Raw genomic sequence first — 17923 nt, 5'->3', positions numbered from 1 at the left:
TACTGACAAGAGTGATGGAGAAAGGTATTTGTTGGGCTAAAAGTAAAATGGGGAGAGAAAGGGAAGGGAGAAAGAATGTTGAAAGAAGTTAGCATTCACTTTTATGGCCTGATTCTGATCTCAAAACACACCCAAGAAAAGGGGTTCAGACATGTTTTGATCTTATAGAAACCAACCAAATATCTATTCAAAAGGAGGGAGTGGCAAAGAAATTCTTACGAAGCAATACATCCATTTTTATTTTGCGTATCAACACTCCAGGTACCAGCATATAAAGTCCACATGGAATCTGAGGTGACACATTGCACTGCTGCTTTAACATACACTGTAATTACAGTGACAAATTCCCACCTTCTGAAATATCAGGTGCTGAAGTGGTTGCCCTAGAGGAGGAAGAAGGCTGGTGGGATAATTTTGACTGACTTTGGGTCAGTGAGCTCAGCTGTTACTCTGCACGAGATTAAAGCTGATTAGCCTGGGTGAGGGAGGTCTTTTGAGACACAGGTAAGTAGGGTGAAAGGAAATTGGAAATATTAAAGAAGAGAAAGCGGGATTGGATAAAATACCTTCTCCACTTCCGTACACCTCTTCAATTTAGAAATACCGAAGGCTAGACTGTGGAGCCTTCATGCATGTTGGCAAGCACTTTTACGCACGAGTACTCCCATTACAGTCAGTGGGAATACTCATGTGAGTAAATAGTCGCAAACATAAATAAGGTTCGCACACTCCAGCCCTGAGGGTGTACCACTGTGCCTACACGGCGGGGTGCACTGCTTTAAATAAAGGTGTTAGTTTAAACTGATTTAGTTAAACTAGTACAATCCCCTGCACGGTAACTCTTATTTCGCTTTAAGAGGGTCCTGTTTCAGTTGATCTTAAGTCAATTGGGTTTAAGATAAACCAAAATAAGCCACTCTTAAACTGAAACAAGAGCATGCACATGGGGATTTTTATGGGTTTAAGTAAACCAGTTTAAATAAACAATGCAAGTTGTCTGTAGGAAGGACCAAGACAGTAGCAACCTAGACATATTAGAAAGAATCAAACCTTATGCAAATCCCAACTCATCTTAATCAAACGTTACGAAACAAAATCCATTTTTGTTCTGAAGAACTATCGCGTAAACAATGAAAAACTTTGGAGTTAGCAATCACATATTTACTGGAGTCTATGGCACCTATACAAAGTCTGAAGACATTGTTTGTACAATACACCTTTAATAAGAAGGGAGCCCACAGTCTACCAAACTCTGCCAAATAAACTCTTAATACATAGTGTATTTTATTCGAGAGTTGTCCTTCTCTTCTTCATGAAATATCTAATAGCTCTAAAAATATTTTCCTGGAAGAGGATAGACTCATCATTGTTATATATCAATTAAGTATAAAGTATAGTTATGTAAGCAAAGCCAGCATGCTAGTATTTCACCAGGGGGGGAAAGCCTCCAGAACACAGGAGAATGGAATAATGTAAATCTCTCCAATACTCTGTTGAAAGAAAAAAGGAAGCTCTTGATGCAGTATCTTTATGATTCTTATAATCTAGGTGTCCTTGTGCTGCAGCGGGTTTGCTCTCCCTTTCGACCGTGATATTTATCTCTGAAACTGGTAGGTGTCTTCCAGACCATTAAAAAAAATGTATTACAGCAGCTGCAGCATAGTGCGGTACTATTTAATTTCTTGAAGAGTGAGTCTTTATTTCAAAATATCATATATATTTATATATATACTTTTAAATGGTATAAAGTAAATTGTAGATCCAAACTTATCAGACTGTTGTTCATACTTCATAATCACAAAAACTTTACCGAAGAACCATTTTCTTCATTTTTCTTTTCTGTTGTCAAAAATCTGGGGCATTATTTCCGGAGAATATTTTATTTCACACAGTAAAGCCACTGTTATTATCTGGTAAACAGTCAAAGTGCAAATAAGAAATCCATTTGGCTTGTAAATGCTTGAGATGGTTTTAATTTTTAATATGTTGTCCTCTGAAAATCAGCGGTTCTCTCATTGCATCCAGCCAGGAGACTCTGTTAGGTTCTTGGGTGAATCTGCAATGAAGTGCAAAATAATCAATTATATACCATATAACGGCATATTGGGCTCAACAGCGTATTGGGCTGCATTAGTAAGAGAATTGCCAGGAGATCGAGGGAAGTGATTATTCCCCTCTATTTGGCACTGGTGAGGCCACATTTGGAGTACTATGTCCAGTTTTGGGCCCTCTCACTATGGAAAGGATGTGGACAAATTGGAGAGAGTCCAGCAGAGGGCAAAAAAAATGATTAGGGGGCTGGAGCACATGCTTTATGAGGAGAGGCTGAGGGAATTGGGCTTATTTAGTCTGTACAAGAGAAGAATGAGGGGGGGATTTGATAGCAGCCTTTAACTACCTGAAGGGGAGTTCTAAAGAGGATGGAGCTAGGCTGTTCTCAGTGGTGGCAAATGACAGAACAAGGAGAAAAGGTCTCAAGTTGCGGTGGAGGAGATTAGGAAAAACTTTTTCACTAGGAGGGTGGTAAAGCACTGGAATGGGTTACCTAGGGAGGTGGTGGAATCTCCATCCTTAAAGATTTTTAAGGACCAGCTTGACAAATCCCTGGCTGGGATGATTTAGTTGGGTTTGGTCCTGCTTTGAGTAGAGGGTTGGACTGAATAACCTTCTGATGTCCCTTCCAGCCCTCATCTATGATTCTACGTTATGAAATGAACACACAGGCTGGACCGATATTCTGCTAGTGGTAGCACGTGACTCTGTCAAATGGGTGTCTGAGTTCAGATCTTGAGATCAGCACTTTGCTCTTTGGTCCAGCTTGTTTTGAGTGTATTCAGAAGGCAGTACGCTCAGGTCCTGTGGGACTGTATGAGCAAGCGTATTTTCCAACTCTTGAATGACTAGCTTGTGGAACACCATTGATTTACATAGAGAGACAGCTGACGGGTTGGTTACCTTAGATTGCATGGCAGAGACTTGATCTCCCTGAACATGCTAAAGATCCTACAAGATCTTATCCTAAATATGCCATTGCTTAGGTTTCTGTGACTGAAATAAGAGTGACCCCATCAGAAGCTGACATTTTTAGCCTCCTTGAGAAGATGTGGTTTTTTTTCTTACATCAATATGCGTAAATAAATACCATAAACCCTTCTCTAGTCAAATGAAGTCAGTAGCAATACACACATTGACTTCAGTAGGTTCAGTCATGAAATTAGGAGAACAATTATTAGCAGAGCAGTAGACTGTATGATTAGATGCAGCAGTAATTGTCTTAGCAAAAGATGTTTACTGTCTTATGTTCCTTTTACTACTTTGAGATGACCTCTTAATTAGAATGACTGTTGCAACAAAATGAAAGGGCTTTCTTCAATGCTCTAAGTAGAAATGTAATCTGAAAGATAGTTCAGCATATTAACCTGTTCAGCCTATTAAAAAATTCTAAGACCTTTCCGAATTTTTTTCCAGTTCTCATTTTCTGCTGACCTGATTTGCCATTAACAAATGATCTGCTGTGCTGGGTTTTCTCTGACACAGACTGAATGAATCCTGTTCTCTTTGATGTACTACTGCAGCTATTAGCTCAGTCAGCGAGGTAGCTGAATATGATCTGGGATTCAGGTTTCAAGGAACCATAACATCAGCTGTTGCTGTATTACTGGGCAAGCAGCAAACTTCTAGGAAGTGTGAGTAGTTCTTTCACCTATACTACTCAGGAGACAATATAAAAATGACCTATACATCTCTGACAGCATAATATACTGTAAACTGAATGTTATTTATGAGAAACAGCCTGGTCCACTCGTTAGAGCAGGCGATATGGAATCAGGAGACATGGAACCTACTCAACCACTGAACTGCTGTGCAACTTTGAGCAAATCATTTAAGTTCTGTGCATCGTAGTTTTCCCCATCTGTAAAATGAGGATAAGGAATATACCTGTCTTTGTGAAGTGCTTTGAGGCCACCATTATTATTAGTGTAGACTATATTAAAAGTAGGACAGCTTGCTCAATCACACGGATACTGGGTGAAATTCACACCTGGCACGGAGGCCAGCACAAAGCCCCAGTGACATACCATGGGTCTCCGGCACCCGGGGGCCAAGCCTACATTTGTGCCCTCTCCCTGCCTCACAGCCCCGCCCCCCATACCATGGGTCTTGGCGCCAGCCCCCAGCTTCCCAGGGAGTGGGGGGTCTGTACCAGCGGGGGGGGGGGGGGGCAGAAATGAGGTCTGGGGAGCGCAAATACAGGCTTGGCTCTGCCGCGTGGCACCCACCTCTGTCCTGCTCCAACCCTGCAGTTTGGCACTGGTTTGGAAACTGAAAAGAAATTCGTTTTTTCTTTTCCTTTTGTTTCTGGGTGATTTTTTTACTCCTTTTAAATATATTTTTGTAACAAATCTAGCTCAATTTTAAAAGGAAAATTCATTTCAAAATGAAAACTTGAAATGTTTTATTTTGAAAAAGTCAAAACGAACCATTTTGACTTTTGCTATTTCTTTATTTCATTTAAATTCACTGAGTTTGACCCGAATTCACGAATGGTTTCGTTTGACTGAAAAATGCATTTTTCAGCAAATAAACAATTTGTTGAAAAAAAATTCACCCAGTTCTGCTTGGAATGCACAACTGTGGAATAATCTACCATAAGGGGAGTGTCTTCCTAACTATCAGTTTGCTTTAGGTTTATGCTCTGAAGCATGTGGATTTATATCCCATATATAATTGTGGCACTTTTCATAGTCTGGGGACCAGCCCTCCAACCCCCCAAAGTTCTTTTGTATATGGAAAACACATACAGCAAAGCAGTTTAAGGCCTAGGATGACTTGTGCTAAATCCTTCGCTAATCATCTAGATATTGGCTGACTGGTGTTGCTTCTTCCTGATTCCTACCATTGAAATACATGCGAACAGAGACACACAGCCCTCACTCATCTGATCTGGGCCACTATATCAGTGTAGCAGACCTTTCTCCTATACTATTTGACGTGACAATGGGCTTTTTAAGAAATAAAAATTAAATTCCTGTTTCAGCAGTTGATTGCTTTTTTTGCCGTTTAAGGATCACGTGGGTGACTTCAAGCAAAATTTCACTAATCCAAAAGTATATGTAGGATTTCTGCCTCCAAGATTTCCGAGACAATTATTAAGCCTATCACACCACTTTCCCTCCATCAGTTCTGTTCTGTAACAATGTTTCAAGGTAACAAAACAAAACGCTGCTAGAAGTGGCTCCAGAAGCTTACCCTACACAAGCTAATTAAAATAACTCCTGTGGGTAAATGGCAGAAATATTTTTTTCATTTCTGAATACTGTAGGTTTTTAATTTAAATGAAATACAATAATCCATACTGATTAGATTGGATCACACGTATGAATTTTAATGAAGCTGCTAAGTTTCTAACTATTATTACTAGACATTGACTATTACATACAGCTTGGTTCATAGGATGCTTTTGGATGGTGGAGCTTAAGATGTTACATATTCATATCAAACCGAATAAGATTCCTAAATTATATATTTGCAAAGCAGAATGCAGAATTCCCCTGGGGTCTTGCATTAAAAATCTAGCAGAAGAAAAATAATAACAATAATGGGAATAAGAATATTTTAAATTTTTCCTTGCATTACTTGCTAAATATTTCCCCTTTCTGAAATTTGTGATTCACTGGGGGGAAAGGTCACTATATTGAATAGGACATGTAAAAAATGTTTTATACTCTATGGTGTAAGTGTGATTTCCGTTTAGAACAGACAAGCTATAAGCATGCAGTGGTACATGGCTGCGCCACCCCACAAACAGATCCAGCAGGATACCATGACTCAGTGAATCATAGTTCCTTCCCCATTTCCCTCTTTCCTCTCGGAGAGGGAGAATGATTTACTACATCCCTTTTTAAGATGCCAGAAAATGTAGATGAAGTCAAAAACATTTTTGCAAATGTTTCCTTTTTGGAAAAAAGGCCTTTTTCAATGAAAAAACTTGTACGGCAAAATTTTTGGCCACGTTCCACTGGGTGGTCTCTCCATTCACCTGCCTTCCAACTACCCTTTTGCAGATTGGAGCACAGATTGGCTCCCAGTGGTGCTGCAGGGCTGAGTTCTGTGATGCCATAGCATGTAGAAAAACAGGGCTTAGTTAACGTGAGGAGGGGGAATGTAACATTCAGCATAGAGGTTCTCCTCCTGCCTCATCCAACCAGGGCTCATTACCCATGGAGTGACTGGAGAGGACTATCTGGAGGAGGGAAAGCCAATGTTGCCCTGCTGCACAGCACTGCCATGTCTTTTCCCTTGTGTTACCTCCTTTCTGCACATGCACTGGGGACAGAATATGAGCTTTCATTTTAACTGAAATTACCGTGGATGAACTAAAAGCTGTGCACTCAGAAATTAGCCACCACTAAGAACTATTAACCAGCAAAATCTCATAACTATGAACTCAGGGCTTCCATAACTTTAAACTATGAAGAGTGAATTAACTATTGTATCTTTAACTACAAAACATGAGACTCCTGATAGACAACTATTTTATTCCTTGAAGTCAATGACTTTAAGAAAGATATGACGCCCCATGTCTCAAAGCAATACCCCCAGAATACCTATGTTTCCCACTCTCATATAATTATGATATGTTTTGTATAAATATGCCTTGTGAGGTATCATTTTAAAAGTCTTGATCTGCTAAACATTAATATATTGTTGGATTATATGTGCTGTTATTGCATGTGAAGTTATGAAGTTTTGCTGTGTATGTGCAACTGAAAGATGTTGGAAGGCAGGGAACGCGCAAACCAGCTTTTCAGGTACACCAATAGAGTAGCCAGACATACTGATGGCCCATTAAATGGAATCTGCTCTTCCAAGGGCTGTCCCAAAAGACTTTACAGAGGAAGCAGGTACACAATTGAGATTTCTTGACCAAGAGGGGGCAGCCCCCCGTGTCACATGCATAGGTCTTTCCCAAGCTGGAAGCAGCTATAAAAAGAGAGGTAGTGACATCATCACTTGTCTTCACTCCCCCACAACTCAACCCCTGAAGAAACGTCTGGAAGACAAAGGACTTTGAACAGGAGAGGGGAACCCATGCTGCAAAGCAGATGCAGCCTGGGTATCAAGATAAAGAATCTGTAGCTTGCTTGTATCATCAGTCAGGGTGTGATATTGCTGATTCAAATCCTGGTTAGTGTATAAGAACTTAGACTATGACGTTATTTTTATTCCTTTGGTAACTATCTCTGATCCTTTATAAATCTGTTTTATAATTTTACCTAAACAGTGTGTCTTGGATTGAAATGTTTGGGAAATCTCAGTTCCATTAGTAAAGACTGGTGTATATTCTCTCCACATTGAGGACTAATTCTGAGCTTACGCTGATGATTTCTGGCCACAGCAAGACAGAATAATGCAGTGCATAAAAGCTGGAGGGAATTGGCTGATGCCATTCTCTATTGTTGTGTGAGTACTTTATCTGCTAGAGGTTTATAGCTTATTGACAGCCTCACAGAGCCAAAGGCAGCCCATGTTATCATTCCTGCTATCTAGCTAGGTGTGGGGCTCCACCTACTGTTGCCTTGGGTGATAACAATGCCTGGAGGAGTCTGCTGTTTATCACCAGCGAGGCATGGTTGGGAGCCAGCCCTGGCTGGAAGGGTTAGTTATGGCGGGCAGCTTTCAGGCTGCTCCCCGGGGCGGGGGGAGGGAGGTGATCCTGTCACAAAAGGTACATAGTGATTCGCCATTGCTGAGATGACAAAACAGCCAGCCGACCTTCCTTTACAAAGCAAGATGCAGTCCTGGTGACTGTAAAAGGGCATGGGTGAAAAATGGCCAGGGATTCCCTTTCAGTGCATACGGGGGACAAATGGAAACAGGACTTACTCTGGTGGTCTTGATTTTATTGCCAGTTGCACACATCCATCCAGAATTATCAGGTAGCGTCTTGCATTCTTCTCCCTCTAGGCAGGGCTCCATTTCACACCACCACTTCCCAATCACTATAGAAGCTAAAAAGAAAAAGATAATGTTTACAACTTCATCTTGATAAATCATAATGAAAAGTTTGATTGAATGAAACAACTATGTCTCAAACCTCCATTTTTCATTAAAAGCCTGAAAATTAAGTGCAAGGATCTGATCAAGCAGTTACTTATATTGCATGTCATTCTAACTTGAGACACTTTTGGTGATAAGGTATTGTTTGGCATCCCCTCATTATAGATGTGTCCTGTTCTATTATTACTTTCCGAGGACTGCGGCCAATAGGGTGACATGAAAAGCAATTGCCCTTCATAGAAGAAATCTAGCACGCCACTTATTATTTAAATTCTGCAGCTCTCCTAGTGCAGTATGGTGCTTCATGTGTTTTCAATGTATTTAGTAGAGCTGGACGGGCAGTGGATTTTCTGTCCTGCAATGGAACAAAACCAATCATTCCTAAATTCCCTGTGAAACAAAATTCCAAAACCAGACTGTGTTTCAGGTCAATTGAAATGTTTCATTTTGATAAAAGGCAAATATTTAATTCTGGTTTTGACGTTTTATAACTCTCTCTCTCTCTCTCTCTCTCTCTCTCTCTCTCTTTCTCTCTCTGTATTTTTTTTAAAAAATAATATCGAAACAGGACATTTTGAAAATGTAAAAAGGGACATTTCAACATTATCAAAATGCAAAATGCTTTTTGTTTTCCCTTCCAAAATGAAATTTCATCAAAATCAACACATTTTTCAAAACTTTTTGACAAATTTTCCTTTGAAAAACCCTTTTGATGAAAATGATCAGATCTAGTGTTTAGCAGTTATCAGCATTTCTATAAATTCATTAAGTAAAAATGCAGTTGCAGTGGATACACTTACTCCAGCTCAATAAATACCATCTAGTTAGTAGTTAACTATAATCCCTTACATCCAGCCACCTTACGTTAGAATGATCCGAATCATCTCAGTTCTGTCACTGTATTAATTTAAGTTTGGGTATGTCTATACTGACATGGTAAAGTCCCCGCTGTCAGATCAAGCTATCTGGATCCATTGAGCGGTCAGTGAAGACCCACTCAATCGATCCAGAAGTCGACGCTGGTAAACCGCTCCCTCAAGTGGCGTAGCGTTGCATCGATGGGAACATGGTTCCCATCGGCGCAGTGCAGTAAAGACACCGCGCAGAAGGGAAGCACAGCAGTCGATGGGAGTTACTCTATGTAACTTGCGTAACTCCCATTGACTGCCAGCAAATCGCCAGGTAAGTGTAGACCAGGGCAGAGGTTTGTATTGGAACTGCCAGTTACTAAAGACACAGATCCATGTGTCCCACCTTCTTGTTGTATGTCCCAAATGACCCACGGACCCCAATATAGACCCTTGTTCAGCTCCCAGCAATCATATCTTGACAGCAAGAAACACTAGCATCTTTTGTGTCTTAGCCGTTTCCCTACAGTCCAGAAATAACACCGTATAAATGCTACCATTTCACTGGGTCTTCTACCCACCGACCATATAGTGAATGAAACACCCCATATCTCTGTAACACACTGATATGACTGAGAACATCACAACAGAAGGCAAGTGGATAGTGGGCAGTGTTATGAGGTCAGAGCATGACTGTGGAAACAGAACCATGAATTTCCTGACATTCAAATATACGTTGTAGAAACTTGAACCTTAACTTTGAATTTCCAAACATTTATCATTTGAATAACTACAATGTTCTCATCATATTGTTTGACTGTAACTGATGTGTGTTTACAGTCTTGAGTGTACCTTAATTCATTTTTTTTTGCCTGGGAATTGGTACCTGACCATAATCTTAATTGTATCTTAATTAAATTTTTGTCTGGAGATTTTGACAAAGTTTACCTGACTTTGCAGTTTCCAACTAGTTGTTGGATGAGTTGCTCTAGCTCTGGTTTGTTTCCCCTGATGCTTAACTATCAAACAATCAAAAGGTCTTGTGATGTAAGGGTTAACCCATTGGTAGCTGCCATGACAGTAGCTTCAGTATGCAGGCCTATATCAGTGCACAGCCCATGTTTAAAGTGTAGGCTATCTTGTGCCCTGTGTCCATACCTTGGAGAACACTCAGAGCCTATTATTCAAAGTACACCTTGTAGGCTTGTATTTCACACATCGATTCCTTTCTTATTTAGCTGTGTCATATAATCGGGGGTTGCAAAATATGGGATCTGGTTTACACTTTAATTCCATAATGAAACATCTGAAAGCATGTCTATTCTGTTTAATGGAGTAGCATAAAAAGCTACATCTATGTATCTATTGCCTGTGGGCACAACACTTAAAAGAAATCACAGGCCAAAACCTTAATCTAAATGCCAAAGAGAGCCAAATGTAAACCCGTATTGGACACAAAAGAGTTTGGATTCCTAACCCTTCCCAGCCTCATTCTGACCCCTAACATGTCTCCTTTGTTGACATACCTCTGAAGATCACTGTAACAGGGTGGCTTGACCTGGAGACCAAGCCAACTTGATTACAGAATGGGGGGTGGAGCGGTGGATCAAGCAATTTACAATACAGAGCAGAAGGTGGTTAGGGTAAGAAGGAAGGTCAGGAGGCTGTAGAGAGATTACAGAGAGGATCCTGTAGGGAAGACCCTAACCTAAGACCAGGGGCATTGCTCCACCTAGAAAGGGCTGGGAGTAGCCTGCTAAAGCAGGAAGGACACTGACCAGACCTGGGGTATTTGAGCTGTACCCAGGTGGAGGCTGGAGGAAAGACTTTTGAACTTTAAGTCAACCAGACTGTAGGGAGGGCTGTTGTGATAAGACTGGAAGAACCCTGTGTGGAGTTCATTTGGGGATCCAAGAAGGGAAACTGAGGTGATGGGCTAGTGTGTGTAGGGCTGCCCTCAGGCCACCAGGGAGCACTGTGAGGCAGCCACTCATCTGCAATCATAATACATTTTGCATTGTATACCCAACTAGCTGTGGTCACCTTATTTTATAGAAGGCTCCCGATGCTGGAGGTGGTGGGTGGCTGTGGGGAGAGGGTTAATGTCATGCACTTCTGACCCAGGGGAAAATCAAGAGCATGCCAGATTTGACTAGAACATCAGGGAAATGATAGACCTCAGACCCAGTCACCGCAGATGAGGAGGGAATGGGGGAATCCGGGTGACTGTAGGTGTAAAGGAGTTTGAGGCTTGAGGGATATGTTAGTAGAAGTGGAAAGGGATTTAGAGGCCAAAGCAAGGTTAGTCAAGGTGGTGTCAATAGTCTGAGAAGAGGATTTGGCTAGGCTGGAAAGGTGGAGACAACTGGAACATGCTAAAAGAGTGGACATGAGAGAGAGAGACTTCAAAAGGTTTGAATGAATTTTAATTTGCATTCTGTTTTTTTGTTTCGCTTTTGGAGGGGTGGGGACTATCTGACCCAAATCTTCCGAAATTCGCTCATCGCTGTATTCTTAGATGTGCCAGTCACATTTCTCTAGCAGACCTGATGTTTGTCCCCTCCAGGTCCACCTACTCTTCTGACATTGCTGCTCCAGTTCTAAATCTCCAAGAATGAAAACGCTCCAATCTTAGCTCCACGGGGGAAATTGCCTTTTTCCTGCACCCTTCCAATTTAGTATTTTGTCCCTGGTTTTCCAGCGAGATGCATGCAAAATGAACTCCTGGGTTCAGCCTTCAGTACCTTTGGCTTCTTCTGACAGCCACATACCTGATTCCCTGTCCTTGTTAATGCTCCCTGGTCTTTCTTAGCCTACTTACTTTGCTGCAGACTAACCAACAGCAAATGTGTGTGTGTGTGCCCACGTCCACGTCCACACAAACACAAATCCTTGAAAAAGAACATCCGTATCTCCGAGCTGAAGAGGCAGGCTGAGGAATAAAAATGATTTTGAAACAACGGGAAAAGACTTAACAAATCAAAGACAAATTATGTGCTTTCCCCCACAGACAAGGTGATTTATGTACACAACTGCTAATGACCTCTGCAAAACAATAGTGCTAGTTAATACCGCCCGTAGTAATGCCACGAAATGATCAACATATGAATCTGACCAATGCTTTCTGCATTGTTTTTCTTAAACATGCCTTCTGGTCAGATTGACCTTGGAAAGGTAGAGATTAGCACTAACAACAGCTGGAGGAACCGGATTCTGTCCTGATCAAGCCCTGGGGCGAGGAGACAAGATGCTGCCACATCACAGCTGTTCCTGCCCCCTTCATCACCCAACTGGGAATCTGATTGGAGAGCTCTGCCTGTAACAGGGGGCACTTCCCAGTCGCCTCAGACCTAGCACGAGGGACGGGAGCAGATCTTCAGACCTTTCCTGGGAGGGGTTCTTGTTTTGTTGTTTGTTCATCTCCCACTCATGAATGGTTCTCACTACACCCCTCTCCTGCATTATCGCATCTGTCCTCCACCTCCTTCTTCCCGCTGGCTCCCTCTCCCCTCCCTGGTCACCCTCACCTCTCTACAGTTCCCACCAGCTCTGCCTGGTCTTCTTTCCCCCTCCCTCCTGATCCCTCCCTGCCAGCACACATCTAGGTGCTGTGCCTGCTTCCTTCTCCACACCTTTGGGGACATTTGCCCCAACCCTGCCCTCCCCATCATCCTCACCCTCTCTACCTCCCATGCCTAAGTCCACCCCTCCCCTGCCACCATTCGCAAACCTCGCCCCCATCCTCCTCCTTCCCCCTCCTCGTCTCTTGCTGTCTCTGGAATGCACACTCGATCTTTGAGAAGATCACCGCTGCCCATGGCCTGTTCATCTCTCATTCCCTCCAGCTCCTGCCGCTCACCAAAACCTGGATCCCTTCATCTGACATGGAAGAAAGACAGGAGACCACGAACGTTGTTCAGTTGGGCTGCAACTTTGTTCACTTATAATAGCTGGGAGTACCCAGCAACCAAATGCACAGTGCAGGGAGGAGGGGGTCAGCTCCTTGCTGATCCGGAGATCGGAGCCCCAACCCCAATTCCTTGGCTACCTTAACCAGGTCCAGGAAAAGAAGGGGGTCAGCTCCCCACTGATGACGCATATGGCCCCCAACACCCTCCTTAATCAGCTCCTACAAGGGATGATTTCCTTCCGATCCTTTTCCAATCCAATTTATCCAATAATCAAATCCCTTCCATGCCGAGTACCTGCCTGGGACATCTGCCATGAGATGGCAACAGCAAAATGCTTGGCTGCGTCCCTGAAATCCTCATCGAGTTCTGCTCATGATAAAAAGGCCTTCCATGTGGTTGCATGGGGTATAAATACCCCTCCCACTCTTCCAGTCAGCAGGGAAGGCAATGACCGGACCCCAACTGCATCCTGCCCTTCCTGTCCATCCCGGTTAGCTTTCCTTCATATCCCCCTCGTTGCAAGGGACCCCTTGAAGTGTCGATGGTGCTTTTTTTTCAGCTAGCCAGACAAAGACCACTCCCATCAAGGTTGCAGTGTGCACATTTTAGTATCAATATTCACTTGTGATGGTCACAGAATGCAATTACAACCATCAACATCAGCACAGAGGTTGTACTTGTACCTTTCTAATCGACTGCTTAGCAATGGTGTTACCACTGGAAACCAGCCCAGGCTTTCAGATCCTGACTTCATCCGTCAGGCTAACGCACACCGCAGTCTTCAAGTAATGAATCTCACACTACATCTATTTGCATAAAATGTTGCAAATGAATCTCAGAAACTGCAACACAAGTACAAAATGTTACCAAAGTAGAGCTACTCTCTGCATAATCACACTCATCTCCCCACCCAAATATGAAAGTTATTTCCTAATGATGAGCCTCGCAGCATCTTTCTGTGGTGTAACGTACATCGTAAGACGTCTGAACAGTTGGCTGAAGAGTTAATATAACTGCTCATGGATTCCCATCTAGCTGGGATCAATTTGATAAAACATCAAGCTCCATAGTCTTCCTTGTGAAGGATTTAGGGATGTGCTGAGCAAGCTTGAACGAGAGAGATCTGAAAACCAAGTGGCCATCTGTCCTAGTTTTATTCCTTTACTAAGTGTGCTAATGGACAATATCTTGGAAGCCCATCAGCAATGAAGGGGCAGGGTCTGAAGTGATCTTTGGCATTTCAGAGCCCCTTTCCGTGGCAAATGCAACATAGAGCTGTCGTCTGAAAGCATGAGCGACAAAGCAGTCAGTGAAATTTGTTCCAAGGACCGGGGAGAGGCCGTGCTCCATATGTGATGGGAAATTGATAGGCAGAAGACTGAGAAAAGAAAGGAGCTTGCCTGACACAGGGCCCAGCGTACTTACAGTGAAATCGTAAAACTCTTTGCAAATCTGAAGCACTGTGAAAATGTTACCATCAAGAGACATCCAAAAAAAAAAAAAAAAAGTTGAGAAGGCATTTTCTAAAGCTGGCTTGTCTGTTTTCCAAATTAAATAAACAAAAAGGATGTTTGTGTTCTATTTGGGAAGGTTCATTTAGTTTACAGTATGGTGTTGGATGGAAGTGCTTGATTTTGGGACACAGTTCTCACCTGGAGCGTGATGGAGAGGCTGTGAGATTAGAAAGCAGGTAGGGTCCATGAAGGGGAATAGAGAATAGCATCCCGCAGCAGCAAAGCCTCTTCCGCATTACATGAGGAAAGTGGAAAAGACTCAGGAGTAGCAACTGTATCCATCACAATCCTTTCTCAATGGAAGTTACAATGCAAAAACCTGGTAAGTTGCTGCTAACCTGAGCTTAGCCTTTCATTGCTTGTCTAAGATGCAGAGAGATGGTCTGAGCTGGCATAGGGACCAGGCAAGGTAGAAAGGCTGGGAGAAGACTCATGCTGCAAGGCAGTTCTGTGATGTGGCAGAGATGTGCTGAGATCCATGGGAAATGGTCCTACGTTTCTGCTGATTTTGGGCATCTGCTAGAGCTGCCAGCCTAGTCACAGCAAAGGAAGAAGTTCCCCTTCTGGGTCATTTTTAGGTAGGAAAGGGAAGGCTAAAATGTTTGATAAAATGTCTTGGCTGACATCGTTTCTGGAGCTGGTTTTCCATGGACATTGTAAAATTTTGCAAGGCTGAGAAGGCACAGTGTCCTCTTATAGATACTCTGCAAGGTGCCTGCCAATTGGAATGAGCACCATGGCAAGGAGGTCCCCAAATAGTCTGTTCATGAGTTCGATCACCTATGAAAAGACCAGAACTAGCACAACCACGTTCAACTTACAAATTATATCGTTTATCAAGGAATGTTTCAAGTTCACTAAAACTTACCATACATTTGGGAAATGATCCAAGAACAACAAACATATTGTTCTTAGATAAAAACGTAGGAATTGCCAGACTGGATTAGACCCATCATCCCTCTAGTCCAGTATTCTGTCTCTGACAGTGGCCAACTTCAGAGGAAGGTGCAGGAAACCCTGCAGTAAGCACATGAGGGATATTCTGTCTCATATGAACGTCTTGTCCTAACCTCTAATAGTTAGAGATGGTCTTAAGGCCTGAAGCATGTGGTTTTATATTCATTCCAAAACTCTCTTTTTATCAATTACCATTGTAACGAGGCTTGGAAGGGTTAGATTTTTTATCGGTAAATGTCGATTTCACCATACACATGAAAACTGACAAAAATATTTCCTTCCCTAATAATCAAAATTTATACATAAGCAAAGGCTATGTCTACACGAGAAATGCTACAGTGGCCCAGCTGGAGCGCTGCAGCTGTGCCGCTGTATTGTAGATATTTCCTCCAGAGATGAAAGGGGTTCTTCCGTTGTTGTAGTAAATCCACCTCTCCAAGAGGCAGTAGCTAGGTTGATGGAAGAATTCGTCTGATGACCAACAGTGTCTACAATGGGTCCAAGTTTAGCTTAATTACGTCGCAAAAGGCATGACATTTTTCATAGCCCTGAGAGATGTAGTTAAGCTGACCTAACTTTGTAGTGGAGATACAAGATGGGTGAGATAATACCTCACCCACCTTGTCTTCCTAATATCCTGGGACCGACACGGCTACAACTAATCTGCATACTTACTTTGTAGTGTTGACCAGCCCAAAGTAAGAAAAATTCCACTTGCGAACTAATTAGAGCTTGATGTCAGGATGTTTACGTTGTATATTTTAACATGTGATATTGAAAATTTGTGTTTTAACGGTCGTAAATTTTTAACATTTGACTCGCAAGCTTTACTGTCACTAAATAATTATTGTCTGCTCTCCTCCCCCAATTTTCCACAACTGTGAAAATTTAACTGAATGAAAATTGTGCTTAAAATAAACATCGTCTTTCAAAATTATATGAGAAGTTGAATTCTGTCAAGCCTGATTATCACTCTGGATAGTTTTGTTATTCAAATAAATATCTATTGCTTCTTTGACTCTTGCTAAGTTGCTAGTTCACAGAATGCAGAGGAATCTTGGGGCAGAGTTCTACAGTCTAACTATGCGCTGTTAAAAAAGTATTCCTTTTGATCGGTTTTGAATTTGCCACCTTTCAGCGCATTTGAAAGTCCTCTGTTCTTTATAACCACTTATTCTAGGGGAGGGGGAGCTGCTGCTCTTTTACATTTTACTTGATTCCCAAGTTGTACTCCTGCATCTCAGTTCAAAGAGGCAGGTAAAAGCTTTCCAATGAACCATGGGGTTTTACTAGTTTCCTTGACTGGGGTTTGGTATATTCTTCAGAACAAATGACCCAGGAAACAGAATTTAGTTTCACACTGTGTAGGCTGTTAAAGTGCTTGTATGTGTGAGAGAGAATTGTTAAGATTAAGCTGATTGTCCCCTACGGAGGTCTACAATTCACTGGTGCTGGAGAACCACAGCTTTTTTTTTATGTATTAACTGTTAATTTCAGGATTACAGTGACAGAATCATGTTTTAACCTTACTCAGTGACCAGACATAGATAACATCAAGGAGCTTGGATGTTCACATCATATTGAATTAGAAGCTCACAACAACCCTCCAATATGGTGTTCCTTGTGTTGGCAACAAATGGGGAATACACTCAGCACAGATGTTTTTCACGCAAGACTGATTTTACTGAGCCAGCTGCCCTCAGCTATTAAGGGTGGGGAGAGAAATCAGATATGAGGAAAAAAGAGACTTGATTACTGCAATTTTATCTTTCCTGTCTCTTGTTAGCATAAGCCAAAAATAGTTTATTTTTAAATTTTTTTCAAGAACACGATTTGTTATGGAAAGTATAAAATATAATTATCTGCTTAATAGACAACAAGATGTAGTGAAGTGATCAGAGCATCAGCATTGTCCTTCTACACTGTATGAAGGGCTATGTTGAACTAGGATACAGTGCAAAGATTCAAGGAGCATGACAATTATTGAAAGTAATCTTATCTCTGTTTACATGGCTCTGTTGCAATAAGCATATATATAGGGTTTACCTGAAAGACTGGAATGGCTACAAGGATCTTTCCACACTTACTCTGAACTCAGTGGGTTTCAGTTTGCCAGGGTTCATGTGAACCTTTTTTGTTTTGCTTTGCATGCAGGGACTGGATTCTTTTTTGTTCTGTATTTGTACTGGACTTAGCAAATGGGGTCCTTGTCGTGACCGGGGCGGCTAGCCACTACTGGAATAGAAATCCCATTTCCACTTTGAATTTCAGGTTCAAATAAAAAGCCCCAAGTCAGTGTAAAACTGCAGAAAACACCAAAATTTGCCCAATTATGCCCCAAACCCTGTGAATGTATCAAGTTTCTCGTAATTTCGGGCTGAAATTCTAAACCCAACCAGGCTAGTTCTAGTCTCGGGTAATGTTTAGCAAAAGATTCACAATCCTTTTGTTGAATATAATGGGTGTTTCCGCTTCATACTAAATCCCAAGCTGGGTGTGTCCTGTCTTGTTTCACATTTTATTACAAAATTTTCTTACAGCTCCAGGTCCGGCATTAAGATGGGGTCCAAGCTCGCAAAGTCAGGGCTCAGCCGTGAATAACGGGATGCCATGCAGGGCGAGTTCTGGCAGG

The 17923-nt window shown here is 42.1% G+C and overlaps 1 protein-coding gene across 2 annotated transcripts in view; it reads right to left on the bottom strand.

Moving 5' to 3' along the window:
- Positions 1–228: 228 nt before the first annotated feature.
- Positions 229–17923, bottom strand: part of TAFA1 (TAFA chemokine like family member 1) — a 341914-nt gene continuing 324219 nt past the window's right edge. For both annotated transcript variants that reach the window (XM_067540180.1, XM_067540171.1), the window contains exons 4-5: positions 7888–8012; positions 229–2056 (exon numbers count right to left, since the gene is read on the bottom strand). In XM_067540180.1, coding sequence (XP_067396281.1) covers positions 2039–2056; positions 7888–8012 — 143 coding nt within the window. In that variant the 3' untranslated portion in view covers positions 229–2038. The remainder of the gene's footprint in view (positions 2057–7887; positions 8013–17923) is intronic.

The sequence above is a fragment of the Emydura macquarii genome, unplaced genomic scaffold, assembly GCF_026122565.2.
Source record: "Emydura macquarii macquarii isolate MOO-44397 ecotype Brisbane River unplaced genomic scaffold, CSIRO-AGI_Emac_v2 contig_71, whole genome shotgun sequence".
Taxonomy (NCBI): Eukaryota; Metazoa; Chordata; order Testudines; family Chelidae; genus Emydura; species Emydura macquarii.
The sequence above is the reverse complement of the archived record's forward strand: the minus strand, read 5'-3'. Positions and strand labels throughout refer to the sequence as shown.